The 27802-nt window shown below is 41.6% G+C and overlaps 1 protein-coding gene across 1 annotated transcript in view; it reads right to left on the minus strand.

The window, feature by feature from the left end:
* Window positions 1-27630, minus strand: part of LOC143300304 (trafficking protein particle complex subunit 8-like) — a 50689-nt gene extending 23059 nt beyond the window's left edge. The window contains exons 1-15 of the mRNA XM_076613900.1: window positions 27372-27630; window positions 26112-26321; window positions 25025-25114; window positions 24144-24318; window positions 21574-21736; window positions 14763-14913; window positions 13209-13353; window positions 12006-12177; window positions 10206-10315; window positions 9229-9379; window positions 7953-8056; window positions 6478-6583; window positions 4159-4290; window positions 2357-2428; window positions 11-163 (exon numbers count right to left, since the gene is read on the minus strand). Coding sequence (XP_076470015.1) covers window positions 11-163; window positions 2357-2428; window positions 4159-4290; window positions 6478-6583; window positions 7953-8056; window positions 9229-9379; window positions 10206-10315; window positions 12006-12177; window positions 13209-13353; window positions 14763-14913; window positions 21574-21736; window positions 24144-24318; window positions 25025-25114; window positions 26112-26321; window positions 27372-27528 — 2091 coding nt within the window. The 5' untranslated portion in view covers window positions 27529-27630. The remainder of the gene's footprint in view (window positions 1-10; window positions 164-2356; window positions 2429-4158; window positions 4291-6477; window positions 6584-7952; window positions 8057-9228; window positions 9380-10205; window positions 10316-12005; window positions 12178-13208; window positions 13354-14762; window positions 14914-21573; window positions 21737-24143; window positions 24319-25024; window positions 25115-26111; window positions 26322-27371) is intronic.
* Between the last annotated feature and the right edge of the window lie 172 nt (window positions 27631-27802).

Here is a 27802-nt window from a genome sequence, read left to right on the forward strand (position 1 = left end):
TCCCAGTCACCTTGTAGACGAAGAGGTATTCGCGCAGGAAGGCCCCCTGCTGGGAGGTGGGCTGCTTGCTCTCCCCTGTCAGCAGGTGCTTGAAGGCCGACGTGGCATTCTCCAGCTGCTTCAGGTTGAACGACTGCCGGCCGATGGTGAAGTGGATGTGATCCTGATCCACAACAACACAAAAAAATTAGCATGTGAAATGGGTGGAAACAGTCACACACACACGACAGGCACAACAGCCGAGTGGTTAAAGCGCTGGACTTTCAATCTGAGAGTCGAATCTTGGTAACGGCACCTAGTGGGTAAAGGGTGATTTTTTTCTGATCACCCAGCTCATCATGCAGACCTGCTTGTGCCTGAACCCCTTCCGTGTGTATATGCAAGCACATAAAATACGCATGATAAAGATCCTGTGACCCATGTCAGCGTTCAGTGGGTTATGGAAAGAAAAACATACCCAGCAAGCACACCTCGGAGTATGGCTGCCTACATGGCAGGGTAAAAACGGTCATACACGTAAAAGCCCACTCGTGTATATACGAGTGAACATGGGAGTTGCAACCCACAAATGAAGAAGAAGACAAACACACACACACTGGAACAATTTTGTTTAACTCCCCCCCATCCCCCCCCCCCCCACCATCACCCCAGACCAACTTTGTGTGTGTGTGTCGGTTTGTGTGTGTGTGTGTGGGGGGGGGGGGGGATAAGAGGGGTTCTGGAGTTGTGGGGGAGAGGTGTTTGAGGTGTGACGTGAGTGATGTTACACTGCTTTTCAAAAAAGGTGAAGTGGGTGTGATCCTGGTCCCCAACAACAAGACACATCACCATGTGAAACAGGTGGAAACACACACACACTCTGGAACAATTTTGCTTATTTTGTTTAACTACCCCACCCCAGACCAACTTTGTGAGCATGTGTTGATTTGTGTGTGGGGGGAGGAGAGGGTGGGGGATTAGGAGGGTTGTGGGGTTGGGAGGGAGAGGTGTTTGAGGTGTGAGTGATGTAACACTGCTTTTTAAACAAAAGGTGAAGTGGATGTGATCCTGGTCCCAAACAACAAGACACATCACCATGTGAAACAGATGAAAACACACACACACACACACACACTGGAACAATTTTGTTTCATCCCCCCACCACCCTAGACCAACTTTGTGTATGTGGGGGGGGAGGAATGGGGAGGGGGAAGGGGGTGGGGGAGGTGTTTGAAGTGTGAGGGATGTTACACTGCTCTTTAAAAAAAGGTGAAGTGGGTGTGATCCTGGTCCCAAACAACAAGACACATCACCATGTGAAACGGGTGGAAACACACACACACACTCTGGAACAATTTTGTTTATTCTGTTTAACTCCCCCACCCCAGACCAACTTCAAGTGTGTGTGTCGATTTGTGAGGGGGTGGGGAGGGTGGGGATAAGGGAGTTGTGAGGGTGAGGTGTTTGAGCTGTGACTGATGTTACACTGCTTTTAAAATAGTACATTAATTCAGCCAGTTTGTATTTTTATGTTATCGTCATATTCCTGAACCTTTTTTTTTTTTTGATTCATACCACACGTATTGTTACAGGGGACATGAAGTGGAACAGCCTCATGCTCAAAGAACCTGGCAAATGGGTAAAATATCTACAGAGCCATGCATTGAACTGAACATACCTGCACATCAAAGCAATTATACTGACTAGAACTATCAGCCTGGTGCAGCACTAAGTGCCGCCATAATGGGCTTTGGCTCTCTACCATCTGAGACAGAAAGAGGTCAAGAACGACTTCACATCACTGTGCACAAAGCCACCTTCCAGGACTGCCTGGTTCAGAAAAACTGCGGGAAACAATGGGTGTTCTGCAATGCAAAATGTTGGTCCACACCATTCGTTGTTTTCAAAAGATGTGACAGTCAAATTGTCTATGTCCATCTCCCGAACATTATTCTCACATTCTGATATGTGTTTTTTGTTTTGTTTTTTGTTTATATATCTTATGCTTTTGCCTTTCAGCATTGTGCAGTGTAGACCCTATTTGGGGTGGGGGGCTGGATATAAAAGGAAATCTTTTCCCTAAAATTACGTTCAAGTAACATACTTACTGTGACCCACTCGTGCAGACTCCAGCAGGGAGTCCGATTCCTGTCCTGTGCAAACTACTACCAGCCTATGCAGAGAAAACGGAAGTAGCTACAGCCGATAAAGTAAATAATTTTGTCTTGCGTTTGAGCAGCGCCATATTCACACACAGTAATCACAGAATTTCACACAGAAATCTGCTGTGACAAGAGCAAAGCAATGCAATACAGTTTCTCTGCTTCTTTCATGTCAGCTGGCAGACAGCACAGTCAAGACTCGGGCAGCCTCTCACCTCAGCAATGCTCCAGTGTTTACTTTTGTACACCTGTAGAGCTTGGGAGTAGGACCGCAAGGCGTGCTTCCTCTGAAGGAGAAGAATCAAACACAACTTTATCAGGTATGATTTGTATTGTAATAATAATAATAATAATAACAACAACAAACAGAAAAATAATACAACTGAATTAAAATAATGAAAACAATAATAACACTAACAACAATAATAATCCAGTTTCAGTGGAGTGATGGCCTTGAGGTAACGCGTCCACCTAGGAAGTGAGAGAATCTGAACGCGCTGGTTCGAATCACGGCTCATCCGCTGATATTTTCTCTCCCTCCACTAGACCTTGAGTGGTGGTCTGGACGCTAGTCATTTGGATGAGACGATAAACCGAGATCCTGTGTGCAGCATGCACTTAGCGCACGTAAAAGAACCCATGGCAACAAAAAGGTTGTTCCTGGCAAAATTCTGTAGAAAAACCCACTTGGATAGGAAAAACGACTAGAACTGCAAGCAGGTAAAACAAAAAAAAAAGAAAAAAAAAGGGTGGCGCTGTAGTGTAGCGGCGCGCTCTCCCTGGGGAGAGCAGCACAAATTTCACACAGAGAAATCTGTTGTGATAAAAAGAAATACGCATACAGATACAAAAACAATTCATATAGCACCTTCCGAAGTAAAACATGTTCTGTTAAGCTGTATAAGAACCAATGAGTAAAACATGCATTCAAACACTAACATGAAAAACAAACATCCATAACCCTGCACAGACATCCATCCAAATACTAATTAACATTCACACACACACAAAAATCATTTTTCACATAACACTCATCAAACATATCACACATCATAACACCTGAACAATGCACATTTCATACCACAATAATCAACATTATTACCATAATACTTAAAACTCATGTTACAATATCTAAAAAACCAATTCAAATACTTAAAACTGATCACATACATCACACCTGCCATTCAGATGAGACAATGAAACCTGGGTACCCACATGTAGCTTGAACTTAGTGCATGTAAAGAACCCACAGCAACAAAAGGCTTGTCCCTGGCAAAATTCTGAAGAAAACTCCCCTTTGGTAGAAAAATAAAACAGGCAGAAAAAGAGGAAAGAAAAGAAAAGAGGGTGTCAGTGCACCATAGCGACGTGCTCTCTCCAGCCTGAATTTCACACAGAAAGTTGCGATAAAGAGAAATACAGCACAATGGAACACCTGGGCAAGAGAGTAGGGATGTTAACTTGGGCAAGACGCTTTCCACTATCATATAAAAAAAATTCCAGCCCACATGGTCAGGATGGCAGATACCTACTCTGCTGTTCTGATAATGGTCAAAGTCAGACAGGAACAGACAGACAAAACAGTCAGTCACAGACACAACCATTACACATACAACACAACACAGCAGGGGGCTTAGTAGGTGGTGTCCTGAGTACGTTGAATCAGAACAGGCACTACTGAACACCACCAAAGTGACCCAACAGCGGTGCAGGGTCTCCTCTGTTGTGTGGCCTCCTGGGGACCTAACATCGATGGTTCCCTGTGGACTGCCGGCACTGGGACTGTGACAGACGAACCCCGGGTGTGGCCGTGTATGGGGGGGACTCTGAATGAGTGGCATGGGAGTGATGCCACTGAAACGGGGCAGATGACGGGGCAGCAAAAAAAAAAATTTTGAAAAAGAAACACACTGACCATGTTGAAGCAATAACCGGCCAGGATCAGACAGTCACAGTCAGATTTAAACAGTCAGCCACACTCAGACAAAACCATCATACTATACCACAACACACTGACCTGTCCAGCCTTGTTGAAGCGGTGGCCGGCCAGGATCATGTGGAAGGAGTACTTGCGCACCATGGGGGCGGCCATGCCGATGAAGCAGTGGGCCGCCTGCTCCAGGAAGAGGGCGCTGGACAGGTCCGCCTCCTGCGCATCAACATCATCCACGTCCTGCTCATTCAGCACCTGGACACACTCCGTCATCACACTGTCACAATGCTCAAAACACACTGAAGTGACATGCACAGAGAAAAAGGAACGGCTTGGCTACATAAGTGGAGTGATGGCCCAGATGACCATGAGTGGTGGTCGGGACGCTAGTCATTCGGATGAGACGATAAACCGAGGTCCCATGTGCAGCATGCACTTAGCACACATAAAAGAACCCACAGCAACAAAAGGGTTGTTCCTGGCAAAATTCTGTCGAAAAATCCACTTCAATAGAAAAAACAAAATAAAGCTGCACCCAGGAAAAAATACAAAAAAATGGGTGGCGCTGTAATGTAGTGATGCGCTCTCCCTGGGGAGAGCAGCCCGAATTTCACACAGAGAAATCTGTCGTGATGAAAAGAAATACAAACATCTTACAACAAAAACAAAAAACCCAAAACAAAAAGAAAACAAAACAAAACACAAAAAAGGTTCAAAAGGTCCGTCCTCGTGATCTAGCACCTGGACAATTTCGGATCTCACATTGTCACAACGCTCCAACTACACCTGGACACACTTGGTGCTCACATTGTCACAACGCTCCAACTACACCTGGACACACTCGGATCTCACATTGTCACAACGCTCCAACTACACCTGGACACACTTGGTGCTCACACTGTCACAACGCTCCAACTACACCTGGACACACTCGGATCTCACATTGTCACAACGCTCCAACTACACCTGGACACACTCGGATCTCACATTGTCACAACGCTCCAACTACACCTGGACACACTTGGTGCTCACATTGTCACAACGCTCCAACTACACCTGGACACACTTGGTGCTCACATTGTCACAACGCTCCAACTACACCTGGACACACTTGGTGCTCACATTGTCACAACGCTCCAACTCGACATACACAGAGAAAAAAGAATGGCTACATCTTACAAGAACAAAAAGAAAAAAAAAAGATTCAAAAGGTATCATTTTTGACTCACTTGTGTAAACAAAGTGAGTCTATGTTTTAACCCGGTGTTCGGTTGTCTGTGTGTGTGTGTGTGTGTGTGTGTGTGTCTGTGTGTCCATGGTAAACTTTAACATTGACATTTTCTCTGCAAATACTTTGTCAGTTGACACCAAATTTGGCATAAAAATAGGAAAAATTCAGTTCTTTCCAGTCATCTTGTTTAAAACAATATTGCACCTCTGGGATGGGCACAAAATAATTATAAAAAAAAAGAAGCCTAATTATATGCAAACTGCATTTACTGTTATATTTATATTTTTTGTATTCTCTAAACTTGGCACTTTGACCTCTTATTCTGACACAACAACTAGAGGAGTCATTATTATCATTTTTTGTTCAAACAGGAACTTCTTTTGCTAAGCATGGAATTTTTATTTATTTTGCAAACGTTTTGATGCCGATAGTAAAAAAGGGAAATTACTCTGTAATTAATGCTAGGGGACGTAATTTATCACAAGTGAGTCTTGAAGGCCTTGCCTCTCTTGTTTTTAATAATACTGCGCCTGGACTGAGTTGCATGAGGAGATCTTCACAGTGCTACGCTCGCTTTGAGTTAAGCTCCTGATGTGTGTGTGTGTGTGTGTGTGTCTGTGTGTTTGGGCTCATGTACGTTTATTTGCATTTGATTGTGCTTTCATATCTGTGAAACTGCATGTTTGTTGCATATCTGTTATGCATGTGTGTGTGTGTGTGTGAATGTGTGTCTGCATGTTTTACATTTATTTGCTTATTTATCATCATTGTTGTTTTGCGCTTAGAGTTGACTTCATCAAGACCTTGCGCCTTATAAATATTATTATTATTAGTGGTAGTATTTTTTTTTATATGTATTTATCTATTATCTTTAATTTATTTTATTTATTTTATTTTATTTTATTTTTTGTTATTTTATTTTATTCTTTTTTCTTTTTTTTCTCAAGACCTGACTAAGCGCGTTGGGTTACGCTGCTGGTCAGGCATCTGCTTGGCAGATGTGGTGTAGCATATATGGATTTGACCGAACGCAGTGACGCCTCCTTGAGCTATTGATACCGATACTGATATTGATACTGACAAAAAAAAAAAAGGCAAATCCTTCATGACTTTGTGACACATGAATCGATGATGACATTCTGCTGAATCCTGAGTGCTGGGCACCCACCCACCTCTGTGATCATCTTGAGGAACTGCATGGCGGCATCGCTGTACATGTTGCGACGTTTCAGGATCTCGGTGCTGATCAGCGTGGCTCGCATGGCGTAGGGAGGATTCCTGCCACAGCACCAGTGAACAGGTAAATAACAATGATAATAATAATAATAATATGTAGTACTTATATGGCACAAATATCACCGTATAACTGTACTGTACTGTTTCGTTTTACTCTTTTCTCACAACAGATTTCTCTGTGTGAAATTTGTGTTGTTCCCCCAAGGGGAAGCGCATCACTTAACTCACTCAGTACGGCCAGTCCTCTCTTCTCCTCTACACAGACCCCTCGGATGTCCAGTGGGTGTCTCAATGACCCAACGTTTAGCTTCCGTCGTCAGGATTGTGGTATTCTTTGTCAACATTCACCTCTTCAGTATAAGAGCCTTCGCTTACAATATTTTGATGATGGTAATTGGGGTGAAACGCTGTTAACGTCGTCTCTTTCACCGTTCATATGGAGAGTTAAGTGAGAGCACAACCCTTTTTTTTTTTTTTGGTGTGTTTTTTTGTTTTTTTTCCTGCCTGCAAGAGTATTTGTTTTCCTATCAAAGTGGATTTTTCTACAGAATTTTGCCAGGGACAAAATGTTTGTTGCTGTGGGTTCTTTTATGTGAGACTTATGTATGTTGCACACAGGATCTTGGTTTATCATTTCATCTAAATGAGATTCAATCCTGTGCGCTCAAATTCTTCCGATCCTTATGCAGACCCCCCCCCACCCCCCACAATCCCCCGAAAACTGAGTATGGCTGTCCACACAGCAGTGAAAATCCAGTCCTGAGAACAAAGATCAGATTACACAGGTATACAGGTGAATGTGGGAGCTGCTGTCTACAGAGGCAGCAGAAAAAGAAACTGTGCCTATCATACCATGTTTACTTGCAGGAAAAGTAGAAGGAAATGTGCCAATCATGCCAGGTTTACCTGCAGGAGAGGAGAAAGAAATTATGCCTATAACACCAGGTCTACCTGCAGGAGAAGAGGAAGACAATGTGCCTATCAAGCCAGGTTTAGGAAAATGTACCTATCATGCCAGGTTTAGGGAAATGTGCCTATCATGCCAGGTTAAGAAAAATGTGCCTATCATGTCAGGTTTACCTGCAGGAAGAGAGGAAGAAAAGTGTCTATCATGCCAGGTTTAGAAGAAAATGTGCCTATCATGTCATGCCAGGTTTAAAAGAAAATGTGCCTATCATGCCAGGTTTAAAAGAAAATGTGTCCATCATACCAGGTAGAAAATATGCCTATCATGCCAGGTTTAAAAGAAAATGTGTCTATCATGCCAGGTTTAGAAGAAAATGTGCCTATCATGCCATGTTTCAAAGAAAATGTGCCTATCATGCCATGTTTCAAAGAAAGTGTGCTTGTCACATCAGGTTTACCTACAGGAGAAGAGGAAGAAAATGTGCCTATATCATAGTAGGTTTACCTGCAGGAGGTCAGATAGGTGCTGACGGCGGTCTCCATGTAGTGGTTGGGATAGGGCCTCTGACAGGTCACTCCCTGCATGAACACTGCAATGCTCGCCATCTCCTGCACAGTGCACGTATGCACACACACGTACATACATGTTCGCACACACACACATGCGCACGAACACGCACAAACACACACATACATACAGAATTAAACCATACCTTTGCTATTTCAGACACCATGGCAATATTTCTTGGTGGAAAAGAAGATTTGAGAGACCAAATACTAAAAGCAAACCTAGAGACAAAAGACAAAAACAACAAGAGACCAGCAAGGCCTTTAAGACGCACTTGTGATACACATTTTATCCAATAAAAGAATCATGAGAAAAAAATCATTTAAAAATGTATTCTGTAATATATGTTATAAAAGCTGAAAGAGACACACACACACACACACACAGAGTGAGAGAGAGAGATAAGAAGAAGAAAAAGCACAAAAAGAGCCAACAGACTGGTACTTACCAATGTAAGTTACGCTCAGAAACAAAATTATTTACCCCAAGGCCAGAGCATCTGGTGACTGGTATCTAATGTCAATATATCCTGGTCTTTCTTTTTTTCTGTTTTTTTTTGCATGATACATTCATTATCCCAAACGAGGTGATAACACCATTTATATTCTCTTATTCTGATAAATCTCAATTATTCAAGAATCTTTTTCAGCTTGCTATACAGGAGACATTGCCATCGCCTCTGGCACACCACAACATACTGCCGTTTTCTCCAGATTTGTGCAGACAAGAGTACACAAGGCCTACCGAAACTTAAAAAGCTGTGCCTTTGGGGTGCTGTTGATTCAACATCTTTTATGTTCATTTTACTTGAATTCAGCATCCACTCTTACATATTCATTTGCAATAAACATGTCAATGGTGTAGTTAGTGTCATTCTAACTGTTCTGTCCAAAGAAAAAAGTGAAAGCCCACTACTCTAAAACACCGGAATTTGCAAGAACCACATTTGATTTCCGATTCAGCTTTGAACTTTTGTGTTATTTTTCCCTCCAAGAGAAAACCCCACAAAGAGTTTTACTATAAATGTTCTCTCTCTCTCGTTCTCTTTTTCTATGGGACAAAATCAAATCTATATTTATAAACCAAATACACAAACTTTAAAAGCTTGAGAGAAAAAGAAGAAAAAAAAAAAACAGGCAGAGAGCACTTCTTTCTCCAAACTTGTCCAAACCCTTACAAAAACCTGCACAAACCCTGCCAGGTTCACACTCACCAAAGCCCCAGCAAAGTGCAGCCAAGCGTGGTCATTGTTGAAGTCCTTTTTGGCAGCGTGGTACGTGTTGTAGGCAAACTCGTACATCTGGAACAGGAAGGCCAGGTCGCCCAGGCGACGCAGCTGCAGTTCTGGGGCATCCTTGGTGTACCTGGACAGGTCACCAGGCAGGACAGGGTGACCATTAGGAAATCTGTGACTCAGAATTCTGAGCACTGACAAATCGCTCACTTTTCAAAGTCTCTGCACAAAGGGGTCCGCAAATGAAGAACATGGATCTACACTTGGTAACTGAGCACTTCTGTTTTCAATTTTGGCAGGTCTCAGCAATCGACATCAACACTTTCAACAGAACACTTCTGTTTTCAATTTTGGCAGGTCTCAGCAATCAACATCATCAGAAGCTTATCAGCTTCTTTCTTTTCCATTTCAGATGTTCCATTTCTGATGAAAACTCTGAAGCAAATTTCAGTCATGAGATGAAAGTCATGCACCCATGCCAAAACTACATTTGCTTATTTGTGGAGCAGTGGCCCAGTGGTAACACACACACACACACACACACACACCACACACACACACACACCACCACCACCACCATCACCAACTCCCCAACACTACTACCACCACAGATACATACACCAGAGCTCACGTATCTCACATACACACAATAAATACCACACTTCCACACAACCACACACACACATACACACACCACAACACACACACACCTAACACATACCATACCACCTCTCACATACACACACTACAACCCATCCACATACTACACATATCATTCTACCACACACCCCCTCCACACACACCACAACCCCTACACATACCACCAATCACACACACAACATAGCCACTACATACACGCACACACACGACCACCACCACCATACCCTGCCCCCACCCCAACCCCCCCACTCCCTCTCCCCACACACACAAACACCACAACCACCACAAACACTCACACCACAGTGGTGTTCTGCGAGGCAGGAATGGGACCGCTTGGCTTGTTGCTGCCGAACCACTTGCGGGTGGCGCTGAAGATGGATCGGTGGATCCCCTTCCTCGATGTCAGCTGCACATCATACTACGGGGTCAAGGTCAGCATACAACAGGGGTCAAGGTCAGGAGAATGGTGGGTCTATTTCAGCATCATGCTACAGGGGGACAAGGTCAGCATACATCTGGGTTAAGGTCAGGACCACGGAGGGTCAATTTCAGCATCATCACTACAAAGGGGATAAGGTCAGCAGCATACTACTGGGTCAAGGTCAGGATCATGGAGTCTCAACTTCAGCATCACACTACACGGGGTGCAAGGTCAGCATACAACTGGGTCAAGGCCAGGTGCCGTGCAGGGCCTGTTCTGACTTTACATACATAGGACACCACCTACAAAGCCCCCTACTGACAACAATAATCGCTCAATCACAGAGGCAGACTGAGCGAGCGTCCCTCCAGAGTGGAGACTGCCCATGGTCAGACCTGCCTACCTTGATACCTATACTTCACCACAGGTCAACAAAGTCTGTGCACTTTCAGAAGGAAAAAAATAGATATATTCAACATACACACGGACTAAAAAAAAAAAAGAAATGAAAGAGAGAAAAAAAACCCAAAAAAACTGGTATTTCCAACTGCTGATTCAGTGATTCCAAGCACATCTTTTATATTCTGGGAAGAAAAGGATTTTTTTCCCCCTAAAATTACGTTTATCTAACATACTTACCGTGACCCACTACTGCAGAGTCCGATTCCTGTCCTGTGCAAACTACTACCCGCCTATGCGGAGAAAACGAAAGTAGCTACGGACGATGACCTCCCGAAAGTAGGTTATCTCCTCTCTGTATCTCTGCAGCTATCTTGACTTTTGATCCTGTACTCTTCATACAGCTAAGTTGTTTTTTTCCGTATTTTCTGTCTATCAATTCTTTTGACACTCATGCTTTGTGTCTGTCGAAGACTTCTAACAGGTCACAAACTATCATTTTCTTTCTTTTTTGCTTCCTTTCAAAGCCAGCTCAGGAAACTTTCACACATTTGTTGTCTTCGTCACACAATGCTCTCACAAATCCACAAGGCGGACCAGAGCAATACCAGAAACAGGAAATATGAATGAGTAGCCTAGAACAGCAGGTGTGCAGTTTTTTGTTGTTGCTGTTATTGTTTGTCCATATTTTTATCAAATGTTAGGTATTATGGAACTCAATCAAAAAGCTGCGTATAAAAAAAATTGCAAAAGTCATACTGGTAGGCAAGTGTGTAAGGATCAGGTCTCTCACCTGTCCCATGTAACACAGCCTCCTCCTCCTCCTCCCTCACCCAGACATGCCTACCCCTAAATTTGCTTTTCAGGAATAACACACATTAGAATCAGGGACAGGGTATTATTTTCAGGATCATCTCAGCAAACATACAACAGTCACCCGACAGCCAGAAGCAATGGTAGTAAACATGGGGAAAAAAAATGTAGGCTTACCTTCAGTTACACTTTAACACTGTTTGGACAGCTCTGGCTTTTCACAAAGTGGCTTTGGTAATATCTGGCAACATTTCTGTAAGTCTTAACGAAGTGTCTTCGGCAAAGCCATCTAATGGTACACTTTATCCACAAGATACTTCGGAAAAAAAAATGTTATGGTCAGATTTTTTTTTTATTTTCCGGGACATGCAGCAAATATCCGTATTTCCAGGACACCCTGTCCATTTTATCAATTTTCCGGGACACATACCGGCCCTCAGTAACAGCAGGCATGTCTGCTCACCTGATCACTCAGCATCTTCATCTGTCTCTCTGCCCAGGGGATCAAGGCTCGAACCACAAACTCGTGCATGAAGATGCGCAGGCGATCCTGGTCGGACACCGTCAGGCAGCAGCCGTGGCCATAGGACTTGCGGTCTGTGGTCGCCGAAACGTGCATCTGTCCGCTTTGGCCTCTGTGGCAACAAACCAGCAGAAGACCCTCCAAATTGCAGGGAAAAGGAAAATAGGCATTGAAGGAAAAATAGGTGTGAATGATTATATCATTAGCTCCTGCAGGGAATGGCGTTTCATTGGCTAGCAAACGGCAGTCTAATGGCGAGATGTCTTTTCACTAAGCTGCCGTGAAATTTTGTCCAAGAGGAGCAAACAGATAGGGCTGGTTTGCGATCAGTTTGACATGGTACACTATATGACACCAAATACAAACTTAATACATAGACACTAGAATGAATGAATGGGGGAGGAAGTGGTATCAACACACAAAGAATTAAAGTGGTTGGGGGAGGGGGGGGGGGAGGTTTTTTTTCCTTTTTCTTTCTTGTTTTTTTTCTTTTTTTGAAAAGGGAAGAAACAAACAATGCTTTAAGTGTCTGAATCATCCTACAGTAAACAGACATTAAACCACTGAGAAAAAGAAGTCCGCGGAGTTGTGGCCTAGTGGTACCGCGTCCACACAGGAAGCAGGAGAATCTGAGGACCCAGGATCGAATCCCACACTCGCCAGAATTTTCTTCCCCTCTACTAGACCTAGAGTGGTTGTCTGCACACTAGACACTCCGATGAGACAATAAACTGAGGTCCTGTGTGCAGCATGCACTGAGCGCACGTTAAAGAACCCACAACAACAAAAGAACTGTCTCTGACAAAATCTGTAGAAAAATCCACTTTGATAGTAAAACAAAATACAATTTTACAGACAAGAAAAAGACAGCAAAAAAAAAAAGAGGAGGGGAGGGCGGAGGCGGGGTAGAGGGCTGCCACTTTGTGGTGACACGCTTTTCCCATGGAGAGCAGGCCGAATTTCATGCATTACAGAGAAATCTGTTGTGAAAAAAAGTAATAACACGTTACAATACTATAGGTTAGACAACCCAGATTCAGTGCAGAGAACAGACAATAAAGCAACGAGAAAAAAAAAAGTGGAACAAACCTAGAATCACAGTAGTGAAATGACAACAAAGCAGCAAAAATATGTGGGACATACCCGGAATCCGTGTAGCCATTGGCAGCAGCAGTCAGGTCGGTGTCCAGCGTGGACACCTCGGTGGTGGAGGCAGGTTTGATGGTCTGGCTCAGAGACAGTGGATGATCAAACATGTCCTCGTGGGGGGCCCCCGAGTCACTCGAGTCTGCACAGACCATGCTTCTTCATTACTGCCTGGGGCAAAGGCATGGAACAACTGAGAACTGAGGGGTTAAAAGCACTGGAACTTTCAGTCTGAGGATCCTGGGTCTGAATCGTCCACCTCCCCAGGTCAGGGTCAGCTGATGGATTAACCCCTCGGATGTCCAGTGGGTGTCTCAATGACCCAACCTTTAACTTCCGTCGTCAGAATTGTGGTATTCTTTGTCAACATTCACCTCTTCAGTATGAGAGCCTTCCACTTGCAATACTTTGATGATGGTAATTGGGGTGAAACGCTGTTAACGTCTTCTCTTTCGCCGTTCGTATGGAGAGAGTTAAGAGTTGAACATATCTATTGAGTTCCCCCCCAATAACTTCCAGGTATGTAGCGGTGGCCACTTTCCAATGGCCCAGAGAGGGGGAGGGGGGTGTCTGGCATCCATTCCACTCATAAACACTGCCCTGCTAGTGACCCAGTCAGGGATAGATGACGCATGCTGATGACGCAACTTGCGCGAAGCTCAAAGCACTTACTAAGAGAACCGATTTTCTGTGCCGTAGGAAGGAAGGAAAGGGAGAATTCTCTGCTGCATGGCTTTCCAGCCTCCAGGAATGAAGGGTAGAATTTCCATAAAGAAAAAGAAAGAAGAAAAAAAAAGAAAAGAAAAACTGGTGCCCCATGGACTGCATGTAACTGAAGTTACACACACACAAACACACACACACACACACACACTCACACTCAAACAAATACACACTCACACACACATGCACACGCACACACATGCACACACACACATGTGCACATACACACACTCCACTATGTGGAATGATGGCCTGGAGGTAACGCGTCCGCCTAGGAAGCGAGAGAATCTGAGCGCACTGGTTCAAATCACGGCTCAGCCGACAATATATTCTCCCCCTCCACAAGACCTTGAGTGGTGGTCTGGACACTAGTCATTCGGATGAGATGATAAACCGAGGTCCTGTGTGCAGCATGCACTTAGCGCACATAAAAGAACCCACAGCAACAAAACGGTTGTTCCTGGCAAAATTCTGTTGAAAAATCCACTTCGATAGGAAAAACAAATAAAACTGCATGCAGGAAAAAATACAAAAAAATGGGTTGCACTGTGGTGTAGCGACACGCTCTTCCTGGGGACAGCAGCCCGAATTTCACACAGAGAAATCTGTTGTGATAAAAAGAAATACAAATACAAATACACACACTCTCACAAAAAAACACACACACTCACACAAACACACACTATATTCACACAAACACACACACACACACAATCACTTCTCTCTCTTGCCCAAGCTATTGTTCATCCTCCACCCTCTCCCTCTCCCCCACCCCCAACCCCTTCATCAACATATCCCCTCTCAGTCTCACTCTCTCAACTCACTCACCCGAAGGAGACTGCATGTTTTCCTCAAAGAGTTCAGAGGAGGAATCCACGGAGGTGAGCATGGACGGGTTGACATCACTGGTGCCCTCCGACAGTTCCGACGGAAAGGATGTGTCGTCCTGGGCCCCAATGCCGTCATAGTCCACCCCCTCCTGAAACCACAGCCAGCCACATCCTCTTTCAGCTCCCCACGCAATGCTGATAATGATGATGACAGGTGATAACAGATTAATGACACTAGCAGATAGCAATGATGACAGGTAATAATAGATAAATGACACAACGGGCGCAATAGCCGAGTGGTTAAAGCGTTGGACTCTCAATCTCAGGGTCCCGGGTTCGAATCTCGGTGACCGCGCCTGGTGGGTAAAGGGTGGAGATTTTTCCTATCTCCCAGGTCAACATATGTGCAGACCTGCTAGTGCCTGAACCCCCTTCGTGTGCATACGCAAACAGAAAATCAAAATACGCACGTTAAAGACCCTGCAAGCCATGTCAGCATTCAGGTGGGTTATGGAAACAAGAACATACTCAGCATGCACACCCCCGAAAGAGGAATATGGCTGCCTACATGGTGGGGTAAAAACGGTCATACACGTAAAAGCCCACTCACGTAAATACGAGTGAACGTGGGAGTTGCAGCCCACGAACGCAGAAGAAGAAGAAGAAAAAGAAGATAAATGACACTAACAGCTAATGATGATGACAGATGATAAAGATTATTAATAACACCAACAGATAACAATGACAGATAATCACAGATCAATAATGCTACTAGATAATGACGATGACGGGTGATAACAGATCATTAACACGACAAAAATGATAGGTGATAACAGATCAATAACACTAGCAGATAACAATGACGACAGGTGATAAAAGATCAATAATGCTACTACTGTACCAGAGAACAATGACAGGTAATAACAGATCAATAACACTACAACCATTACTGATAACAATCATTATTCACTGTGGCAAAGTGGCTAGCATCACAGAATGAATCTACAACTACAAGAGGCATTTAACACTGTCCATTTTTTCAGCCCTCAGAGCCGAGTGTGGTGTCGGTTCAAGCGGAAAGACTGGAACCACAGTGTTGATAATCAATCGTGGAAAACTCAATAGATATGTTCAACTTTCTGAATGAACACACACACACACACACACACACACACACACACACACACACACACACAACAATACACATATTCACTCAGAGACAAAGAAGCTCAGAGCGGACGGAAAGAGTGAGGAAGATCCAAGACAGAAAAATGCATATTCACACATACTTGGCATGTTAGTTAATGATAAAAGTCTTAATAGTAAGTTCAAAATATTTAAAATATGCCTCTTTCCTTTTATTTTTATAAAAATATTAAAAAAAAGAAAATTTGAAAAAAAAAAATTTACTCTCATTAGTTAAGTTTACTGTTTGAAAAAAAAAAATCAAAAACTGAGATTACGATAATTCAAAAACATTCAATGTCTTATGAAACACCAGCCCAGCTTTCACACACACACACACACACACACACACACACACACACACACACACACACACACACACACACACTTTCTTTCTAAGACTAATTCACACACGCACACTCACACACACAATCCTCCAACAACCCCTTCCTCTCCTCCCTTGAAACGTATCTCACAACAACCATCACGCATGAACACCACGAAATGTGTAAGCGTACAGAGAGTGAAAAGTCACAGACAACAAACTCCAACTGTACATGAAAAAAACAGAACTGTATATCACTCAATATAAACAGTGCATAGGAGACGTTGATCAAGTCCAAAAATTACCACACATGCCTTTAATTATAGACACTGACACAGCGATTTGAAAAATGATTTTAAAAATAAAACAGAATGGTGCCAACCTGTTCTGCATGCACACAATCATGTAACAACAATCACAACAACAACAAAAAAAAAAAAAGAGAGAGAGAAGAGAATGGGGAAAAAAGCGCTGACAAGAAACACAAAGCTGTGATCAAGTTTCAGAACTTCGGAGGGGGCGGGGAGAGAACAAACAAAAAAAAGAAAAAAGAAAAAATGGTCATCAAACTGCACAAGACTCAAGCAAAACATGCACTCAATACCAGCATGCCAAAAAAAACATTACAGTAATAAGAAAAAAATACATTCATAAAGAAACAAGTCAGTAAACTGAAAATATCTCTCTCTCTTTCTCTCTCTCTAAATATAAATATATATATATATATATACACACATACATAAATACATATACTTGTGTGTTTGTGTGTGTGTGTGTGCGTGCGCGCGCGTGCACGCTCGCTAGCAGATACTGGATAAAATGTCTGTCAATCTATAACTGACCATGTGACACACAAAATGAGAAATAAAACTGGCTTGTGAGACACACACACACACACATACGCACACACACACATCAACAACAATATCAACACCATAACATTCTGCTTGCCTCATCAGACTATTTCAGTGTAAAGGCACCATAATGACAGAGTGTGTTGTTCTTGTTGTAATGAAAATAATAACATATATATATATATATATATATATATAATAAAGAAAAGCATGAAATCAAACTTCTGTGATGTCATTCTCTTCCCTTAAAGCTAAACATAATTTCTCTCACTCCTGTCTTTCTCTCAAGTCTAACACATTTCTATTTCAAACATACATGTCCGATTGTGTCTTCACTATTAAGTATTATCATAGAAAAGATAGAGTGTGAGAAAGTGAGAGTGTGCGAGAGAGAGAGAGAGAGAGAGAGAGAGAGAGAGAGAGAGAGAGAGAGAGACTGACTGACGGACCAAGACAGACAGAGAAAATATAAAATCAATACCTAATTAACTCCCTTCGAAATAGAGCATTAAAAAACAAACAAACCAAACAAACAAGAAAACATAAAACAAAAACAAAAGAGACTGACTTGGTATGATCATTGCAGTGACATTTATGGACAGAAGTACAACTAAATGAAAACTTTAAAAAAATAAACAACAAGCAAACATGCAAAGCATTGCAAATTAAATCCAACAGAGGAGTTCCTTTCAGTTTCACATAATTATTAGGGACATGACAAAATGGAAGTCGACACAAAATAAGTTTCTTTGTAGCTTTTTTTTTTTCTTTATTTTTTTTTTTAAGAAAATAAAAATATGATTAAAAAAGAAAAAAAAAAACTATTTTGAATATTTCTATACCCATGAAAAATAAATCTTTCTCGTGTCTCTAGTTGCTGGAGAATGGCATGCATGTCATTTATAGGATACACAGGCACAGATATACTCATACACAAACACACACACACACACACTTTTGATCGATCAGTTACACAACATACTGAAACTCACTCATATGTATAAAAACACCATGTACATTGAGTTGATAAACAGTAACAGAACACACACACACACACACACACACATACACACACACATACACAGAGCATCACACAACCGAAACACATCCTTTTACAATACTAATGACTACACAATAAATAACTGGAACACAACAGCCTAGAAACTAGAATTTAGGAAGGTGGCAGAATGGTTAAGATGCTGATCTGCCAATACAGTGGCCGTGAGGGTCTGGGTTCAAATCCCACTCTCGCCCTCTATCCAAAGTTTGACTGGAAAATCAAACTGAGCGTCTAGTCAGCTGGAAGAGACGATAAGCCGAGGTCTTGTGCACAGCATGCACTTGGCGTACTGAAAAAGAACCCATGGCAACAAAAAAGGGTTGTCATCTGGCAAAATTCAGTAAAAGAAATTCACAATGACAGTCACACAGGTACATGCATGCACTCAACGCCTGACGAAGCATGCTGGTCAGGCATCTGCCAAGCAGATGTGTGTAGTGTATATGCGTCTGTCCACACGCACTGACGCCTCCCTGAAAAACTGAAACTAAAAACTGAGGAGACATACACATAACACTTCCACACTAAAACCTAAACAAAAAACTAAGGAGATATGCATGTAACACTTACACGCTAAAACCTAAACTAAAAACTAAGGAGATATACACATAACACTTACACACTAAAACCTACACATAAACTCTGAATGTAAGTGCAAAATAAACAATGGCAAACCAATCTAAACAAAGACAGCAACACAATGAAAATGTAAAATGCAACATTTTGGGGGAGGAAAAAAAATCAAAAGTAAGCCAACATGGCTGACAGAAGAAGGAAAGCGTCGACTTACCCAAGCAATAAAATATCTAGCTTTAGAGCGCTGAGTTCCCTGAAATAATTCACCGGTCAAACACACACAGCCTCCATCATCATCAAGTATGTATGGCAAATCTTGCAAATAAGCTTAGTCTGGACATCAATCTTTTACACAAACATGTGGACACACATATACAGTGATACACAGACACATACACTTCTTCTGAGCTCCCAGGCCAGACACAAACATTATATACAGATACACAAACACATGCACAGAGTAACTGCACGCTTCAGAAATATTTTTCTCTTTATAAACAATTGTTATTTTTTGCAAGTTCATTTAGTCAAAACAAAGTATGGTGGCTTTGTACTTGTCAGCACTTCTGTTTATAGGCATGTATCACAGGAACTATATACAAGCATCTGAATGTGTGTACGTATACTTCTGTTATAATAATCTGCAAATATTATGCACATGTATATGTGTGCATAACAATAACAAATATGAGCCTACATTCATGCACAGTTGTGTCAACATTTTCAGTACACAGAACAGCAAAGTCCTGTGACAAGCGTAAGTGACATACATACAGAAACACAGAAGTGCGGTGTGCGATGACTTGCCATATGTTCCTGCATTCAATTGTTTCAGCATTTCTAAGGACAAGCTTTGTTTGTTACACAATACCCTCCACCTACACTACACCCACTCCCATCTTGGAACATGAAAATAAATGCATGCATCAAACATAAATAATGGTACATCAAAAAGAAATAATAATAATAATAGTTGAATATTACCACTTCTACTACTACAGTACTACCACTACTTACTACTACTACTCCTAATAATAATGTCACTAATATTATTCATAATACTAATACTACTTATAATAAATGAATGAATGTAAACAATAATCATAACAATATTCAGCAAAACTTGCATACATAATTCTTCAGTCAATTAACAAACAGTGCAAAACAAAAAAAACAAAAAAACAAAAAACCCATCCCCAACCACCCCCAAGGTCGACCATTAAACCAACATGTGAAGTTGACAAGACTGCTGCATCAGAGAGCTAAAGCGTTACGTGAGCTAGTCAGCAACTTTTTGACATTAGCAGTAACAAACACGTACACTGGGCACCCAATGGTTTGGCTGAATACAGCCACTGGTATCACACAATGTGTGTGTGTGTGTGTGTGTGTGTGTGTGTGTGTGTGTGTGTGTGTGTGTGTACATAGTCATAATCATATATCATGTATAATCACTCCACACCTCACTTCTTGGATACAGCGAGATAAAGCATTTCATAACCATGTACACGCACATCTTTCTAGGCAGCAAACCTTGCACACACATCAGTCAGGAATCAGAAGTGTGGAAGAGAGGAGCGGAGGACCTAAGAGTGGTTAGTGGTTTCAGGAAGAACTGAACAAACAAGGAAATCAGCTGAGAGTTAGACCTTTGGAGACATGTCTGTCTTTCATCTTTGGATGGTAGTGGACTCAACATTTTATGTTCATACATGCATTTTCTGCACCAACATTTTTTTTCTTTCTTATTTTTAACAATAATTGATGGGTATTATAGTAAACTTGGAATCATTTTCAAGCAGAAAAAAAAATTTCTGTCTGTGATCAATCCGGTAACACAGAAATAACAAACTCAAACGGTTACTCGGTCTGATATTTTGTGGCTGTAATTTTTCTTTTTCTTTCTTTCTTGGTCTCTGGGATGCAACTCATTCATTTCCTTGTGTCAATCAATAAGCGGGACTTCATATGCATGGCTGTTTTTACCCTATCAAAAAGGTAACCATCCTCTGCTTTCTGGGGCGTGCATGCTGGGTATGCTTGCGTTTCCACAACCCACCAAACACTGACGTGGACCCACCAGACACAGGTGCCGAGACCGAACCCAGCACCCTTAGAGTGAAACGCCGCCGCAGTAACCATTCAGCTAATGCACTTGTCACAGCCGCAGTAAATGTTTTCACAATATATACACACCGCACGCTCATCTTTCATGCGTGAATGCCATGTGTTCACTTTTACATGCACTCATTGTGTTTCCTGTCACACTGTGTAGGGTTCACATGACATGCAAACCAGCGCTTTTTAACCAAGATGGGAGCGATTCAAATCAACATGCATGTAGTAAAACTGCAGTAGGTTTTCTTTTCTTTTCTTTTCTTTTTTAATGTTTCCAATGTACAATAAAATAAATCATCTACACTAATGTACAGTGTTCCCAGCCAAAGTGTACAGGACTTCACATCACATTCATGCCTGTCAATACAATCACTGCGTCTTCTACCACGATGTGAGTGATTTACATTGATCAAACAGCATGCATTGCGGTACAGCTGCAAGTGTTTCAGACACAAAAGAAAAGAAGGAAGTCATCCACATCAATGTCCTGCTGTCCTCATTTCCAGTTTCCCCTTAAAACTTTTTTCTCAAGAGATTTTCCTCTAACATCAAAGATAACTTTTTTTTTTTTTTTAATCTTCTCATACCTGATGACCACATCAGCTGGACACACAAGACAGGACAGAGACATAGAGAGACAGCAGCCAGGTTAAGGTCAAACTCTCAGACCAGGTGCCAAAAAAACTCTCACCTGCGTCTCGGTGGTTTTGGGCAGGAACTGGCTCCAGGGGTCAGGTGGGGAGGGTCCACTCTTCAGGGTGTCCAGGGTGCTGGGGGAGCGGGAGTTGATCTGCAGCAGGTGGCAGATCTGGGCCCCAAAGGTCGACTTCATGCTCTGGTACACTGCCTCCGCCCTGCCACCCAGAAGGTGCATGCAAAATCATGCATCATCAACAATTCAGTTTCAGTTTCTGAAGGAGGCGTCACTGCCTTTGGACAAATCCATATACACTACACCATATCTGCTAGGCAGATGCCTGACACTAGTGACAACAGCATAACCAAACGTGCTCGTCAGGCCTTGAGTGCATGCATATATATCTGTGTACCTATGAGAGTGGATTTCTTTGTACACAGTTTGCCAGAGGACAACACTCTCACTGCAATAGGTTCTTTTTCAGTGCGTCAAGTGCGTACTGCACATGGTACCTCGGTTTACCATCTCATCCAAGACTAGACGCTCCATTTGATTTTCCACTATAATTCCAGTCAAAACTTGGGAGAAAGTGCGAGAGTGGGATTCGAACCTACACCCTCATGGACTCTCTATATTGGCAGATGAGCATCTCAATCATTCTGCCAACTTCCTCCTTCATCAACAAAACCATGTGAAACCAACAGAGGTGCAGACAAATGATGCTTCATTAACTGATCAAGTCATATCTTGGTGCAGACATATGATGCATCATTAACAAAACCATGTGAAACTAACAAGAGGTGCAGACAAGTGATACATCATTAACTGATCAAGTCATATCTAGGTGCAGACAAGTGATACATCATTAACTGATCAAGTCATATCTAGGTGCAGACAAGTGATACATCATTAACTGATCAAGTCATATCTAGGTGCAGACAAAGGATGCATCATTAACAAAGCCATGTGAAACTAACAAGAGGTGCAGACAAATGATGCATCATTAACAAAGTCATGTGAAACCAACAGAGATACAGACAAATGATACTTCATTCAGTCATGATGTGAAACCAATCCAGATGCAGGCAAATGATACCGCATTAACTCTATCCAGACGAAGGAATGCATGAGCATTCCTACATGAAATGTATTCGGTTTCAGACGACGGAATGGAATAGCATTTTCAAGAAATAAAAATCCATCACGCGCTGTACACGTGATTTTGTGATTAGCCAAGCAGAGTGTGCTATTCTGGGTCACTCCACAATCCAATGGTATGATTGGTCAGCCTACCATGTGTGGCCCGTCTCGCACACACGCTGACAATGTCACTGACCGGTCGTCTGCTCGCATGCCAGCCTGTTAGCAAAGCGGGCTCTTCTCAAAATGTTGTGAAGCGAACAAGGCAGCGATGGCAACGTTTTAGGGTTGCTGAAGTACTTGAAATGCTACGAACTGAAGGGTCGGATATTGAAGAGGTGGATGATGATGAAGAAGAAAGTGAATTTAATGCAGAAAGCGAGCATGGGTATGGTGATTCGGGGTGAAAAATTCGCAGTATTTTCTACATATGGCAAAACTGTAAAAATAAGATGAGAAATTTGATTTTTTTTTTTTTTTTTATGTAATAAGCTCAACATGTAATAAACCAGTTCTGAAAGTTTCATTTTCTTACTCTGTATTTTGTATTTTTTGTAATTTTTTTCCAAACCCTTACAAATGGGCCGTCTGTGGGGAAAAGCAAGGGAGAAAACTTGTCGTCCTGAGTGAGTTAAGTCATGTGAAGCCAACAAAGGTGCTGCCGTGTAGGCAAATGACAACATCACGATCATTAATAAAGTAATGTAAAATCAATAGAGGTGCTGGCAAATGAGACATGATTACTAGTAATAAAGTAATGTCAAGAGGTGCAGGCAGATGGTAAATCATTAATGTCAGGTTCAAAGTGAAAGGTCCCATTGCCGTCAGGTACTCATTCACACCTGGGTGGAGCAAGTCCAATGCAACAGAACAGAACACAACACAAGACAGGACAACAGGAAGGATATGCAGGCCCGCTTTCGACGGATTTTCATCAGGGGTTCCCTGGCTATTTTTAGCGTGAACCGCAAGCGCATGCACATCTCCATTTTCTTTTTTTCCATGCCACTGAAACTAGTGAAAGGCTAAAATTTCGTCGTGGAAATCGCTGTTCTGACAAAACATTTTCAGTAACTATTTTTTGCAAGTTTACAAGAAATATTTGGTTTTATAATTACACCCATTATCTGCTTTAGTCTTTTATGTTTATTTTGAGCGTGTTTCTTGTTATATATGTGCTATTACATATTTGAACTGATCCATTTATAAACTCTGCCAAAAAGTTGTCCAAACAAAAACAGTGCACACCCAGAGAAGCTGGTTATGGTGGTGGGCTGCACATGTTGTCATACGACATACTCTCACTCTGCGGTTGACGAAAAGTACACGACGAAAGCACGCTGCACATCCTCCTAAATATAACACTTCTTCTTCTTCGTTCGTGGGCTGCAACTCCCACGTTCACTCGAATGTACACGAGTGGGCTTTTACATGTATGACCGTTTTTATATACTCCGTTTTTGGTGGTGTACACAGCACAATACCTGGCCTGTTCCCCGTCCAGCACGTCGTGCAGCAGAACGTAGTAGTGAAGGATGCCTTGGCAGAACCAGCGCGGCGTCTTGTTGGGGAATTGCTGCTGCTGAGTCAGCTGCTGGTTGGCCAGTGCCGTGAACATGCTCAGGGGGTCTGGCTGGGCCGACGACACCACAAACAGGCCTGGGGTTGGGGGTCAAGGGGAATGCTGAACACTGCATGTGGTGTGTGTTTGTGTGTGTGTGTGTATACATGTGTGTGTGTTGTTGCACATGTTCTGTGTTTGCATGTGTGTGTACATGTTTGTATGTATGTGTGGTTTTGTGTGTGCATGTGCATGTGTGTGTGTGTGTGTGTGTGTGTGTGTGTGTGTGTGTGCTGTCGCACATGTTGTGTGTTTGTGTGTGCATTTTTTATATATGCATGTGGTCTGAAGTGAATGTGTGTGTGTGTGTGTGTGTGTGTGTGTGTGTGTGTGTGTGTATGTCTGTGCATGAGTGACTGAATGAGTGAAAGAGAGTGAGAAAGAAGTGAACAAAAGAATGTTTAGCATCACTCATATTCCCTGTGTTACCCCTGCCTTCCTCACTCCACAGCCCTAAAGATCTACAAATAACTCTACAATCACATAGTGTAAAAGAGCTGGTAACAATGGAACTATTAACATGACAGCATCTCACTTGATACCGTGTTGTCTGAATATAGTATTGGTAGTGGTACTCTGAGCTTGAGCTTAATTAATACTAATAATAGCATCTCACTGGACAGACTTGTCTGAATGTTTCCTCAAATACCCAACAGATTTTTGGACTGGTAATGTGGTAGTAATGTCTCTCTCAGTCTTTGAATAAATATCTAAATATTTCAAAGTTCTAATACCCAAGGATACATGATAAACAGGTGTTGAGGTATTCATGGTCTGACAGCGGCATAGTCTGCAGAAAGCTGTCGCGCCATGCTTCAAACCATGGGGCTGATGCTGTCAACAGAGCAAAGTACAGTGCTGTCAATCACAAAGGGTAAGACTTATATCACAGCTATAAATCTATATATATATCTATTAAGAAAAATTCTTGGCTTCTTGCTAAAACATTTAGTGCGACTTAATCCATAAATGCTTAGCAAACCCAACGTTCAAATGCTTAGAAAAGCCAACAGAAGATTGCTGATTAACACCTGGTACTCAACACCAGCTTGATACAAAACTGGAGAGCTGACACTTGATCTTCAAAGAAAATGTACATATTATTATTAATTAATTTAAATTTTAATGTATAATAAAATGATTTCTAATTTGCAAATCTTTTGGGACATAGTCATAATATTTTTGTCATAACTAGGGTAGCCTTTTTTAAATCTTTATTGGTTTTCAGTTTTATTGCATTTATTACAGAAAATATTCCCACTTGTCCAGAATCTGACAAGGTGCCATTCATTTAAATACTACATGTTTATTGTTACAATTATGGAACAGAAGAACAATTCAAACAGAGAATTTTTTCAAAGAAAAACAAGAAACAGATTCAGAGAAAGGTTCTGCTGTTTGTTCTTCTTGTTTTTTTTCTTTATGTCTGTTTTTTCTAAAGAAAAAGAACAGGATCATATGAAGAAAGAAGGAAAAGAAAAAGAAAAAAAATAAAAGAGAAAAGAAAGAGAAACTGAGAAAGAAATAAAGAAAAAACTGAAGGAGCAAACATCACTGAAATTACAGGAAAATCTAATAAAAAGAAAAAACAAAAATCAAATCATGCTTTGCCACTGACTATCTGAATGAAGAATAGTAGATAAACAGTATGCTGTGCAGCTTTTTCTCTAATTTTCATCATTATAAATAATCAATGTCAAACTCAAAGTGCTATGCAAGACAGGAAGACCCAGGACTTTCAAAAAGAAAACACTGTATGTATGTATACATTCATACACATGTGTATATGTTCCATAACATACATGTATACTAAGCGATCCTGTTTACTCACCATTCAGATGCAGATCATAATTGCCAAAGGAGTGAACATTGGTATTCCCTCCATCCAGAGCCTGCTGCTGCTGCTGCTGTGCGTTGACCACAGCATCGTTCAGCGTCTTGCGTATAGCTGCTTGCTGCAACGGCTGGGTGGACATGTCACACGCCTTGATGTGCAGCCCATGGATCGAGTGTGAGACGTTGTTAGCATCTCGGATGTGAACTGAAGAACCAAATGACAACTGAAAGAATTAGAGCCTCCAGACTTCTATTTTTTACACAGTTAATCAGGTAAGAACAAGACTAGATGATTGTAATTACATTCGGTGACAAGTAAGTTTTTCCTTTTTTCTTTTTTTTTTCTTCCCCCCCCCCCCCCCCCAATAAACATCAGTTATTAACTTCCCATATCAGCAGAGCAGGCTCACTTAGATTATTTTTATAATGCTTTGTTTACCAATAAACATTTGGGGAAGTCTCTCTCTCTCTCTCTCTCTCTCTCTCACACACACACACACACACACACACACACACACACACTAAAACAAAAAAACAAAACAAAAACAAAAACGCTAGAAAAAACCACCAACACATTCTTAAGGAAGTTTTAAGTTATTGTGAGTTCAGCTACATCAACAAGTACATCATGTGTATGCATATGTTTTATATGTTCATGACTGAAATTGAGTGATTTCAGTTTCACTCTGCCAAAGTGCCATTCTAACTTCTAAGAAATCTGGGACAAGTATTCAAAAGTTGCATTTTGCATTCCAAAAATGAATTGATACAAAGTAGATGTTTGATTTTTCTTAATGTCTGTGCTATATTTGTTTGTTTGTTTATGTTTTCAAACTTGCCTTTGTTTGTTTGTTTGTTTATTTTTTCCCATTTCTCGTCAAAAAAAGGGGGTGGGTGGAGACCAAATGTTTATAAATACATCATGTATATCTGTGTCTGTCCGCTGTGTGGGTTATTTGTTTATTCTCTTTTGTTAAATGACAGAGAATAACTTGTTTAACTGGCACACGGAAACGACAACCATTCACACAATGAGACAATCAAAACTGAAAACAACAAGAACAATGTGTGTGTCAATTGTGACTTGTCTCGAATGATAATTTCCCATTCGCATGTCATGATCAAGCACACACACGACACAATAAACGTTACAAGTAAACGAGTATATTCTCAAATAAGCATTACGATGAAAACTATTATTCGATCAACATTTTAGCAGATATTTGACTGCTAAGAAAACGATCGATTTCCTCACCTTCGGACGACAAACGACAAAAAGGTTGGATCAACTGTTGGAAAGTCAAGTTATTTTTCTGACACAGAATCTCAGCATCGGGGCTACACAATACCGCGACATGCGGACTAAATGTACTTTGAATGAACTCTTCGGCCGTCTGTTTGCACTGTGACATGATTGTAGTTTGAAAAAAGTTTTTACGCCACGACTCTTGTAAGAAAAATCAACATCAAATTTCTGCAAACATGTCCACTATGTTTTCCCTATCTCATGCGCCATTTTGTCTTGGCTCCACCACTTCCGGACAGTATGACTAAAGGGAAACAACTTTTGTAATTCAAGCAGACGACAAAACGAACAAGCACAATACTTTTTGCATATCAATTTTTCATTGTCCATAAACAGTGTGCATTGCTGCAGAAAACTATTTTAGGTCTGATTAAGTAGAT

The sequence above is a fragment of the Babylonia areolata genome, chromosome 26, assembly GCF_041734735.1.
Source record: "Babylonia areolata isolate BAREFJ2019XMU chromosome 26, ASM4173473v1, whole genome shotgun sequence".
NCBI classification, from domain to species: Eukaryota; Metazoa; Mollusca; class Gastropoda; order Neogastropoda; family Buccinidae; genus Babylonia; species Babylonia areolata.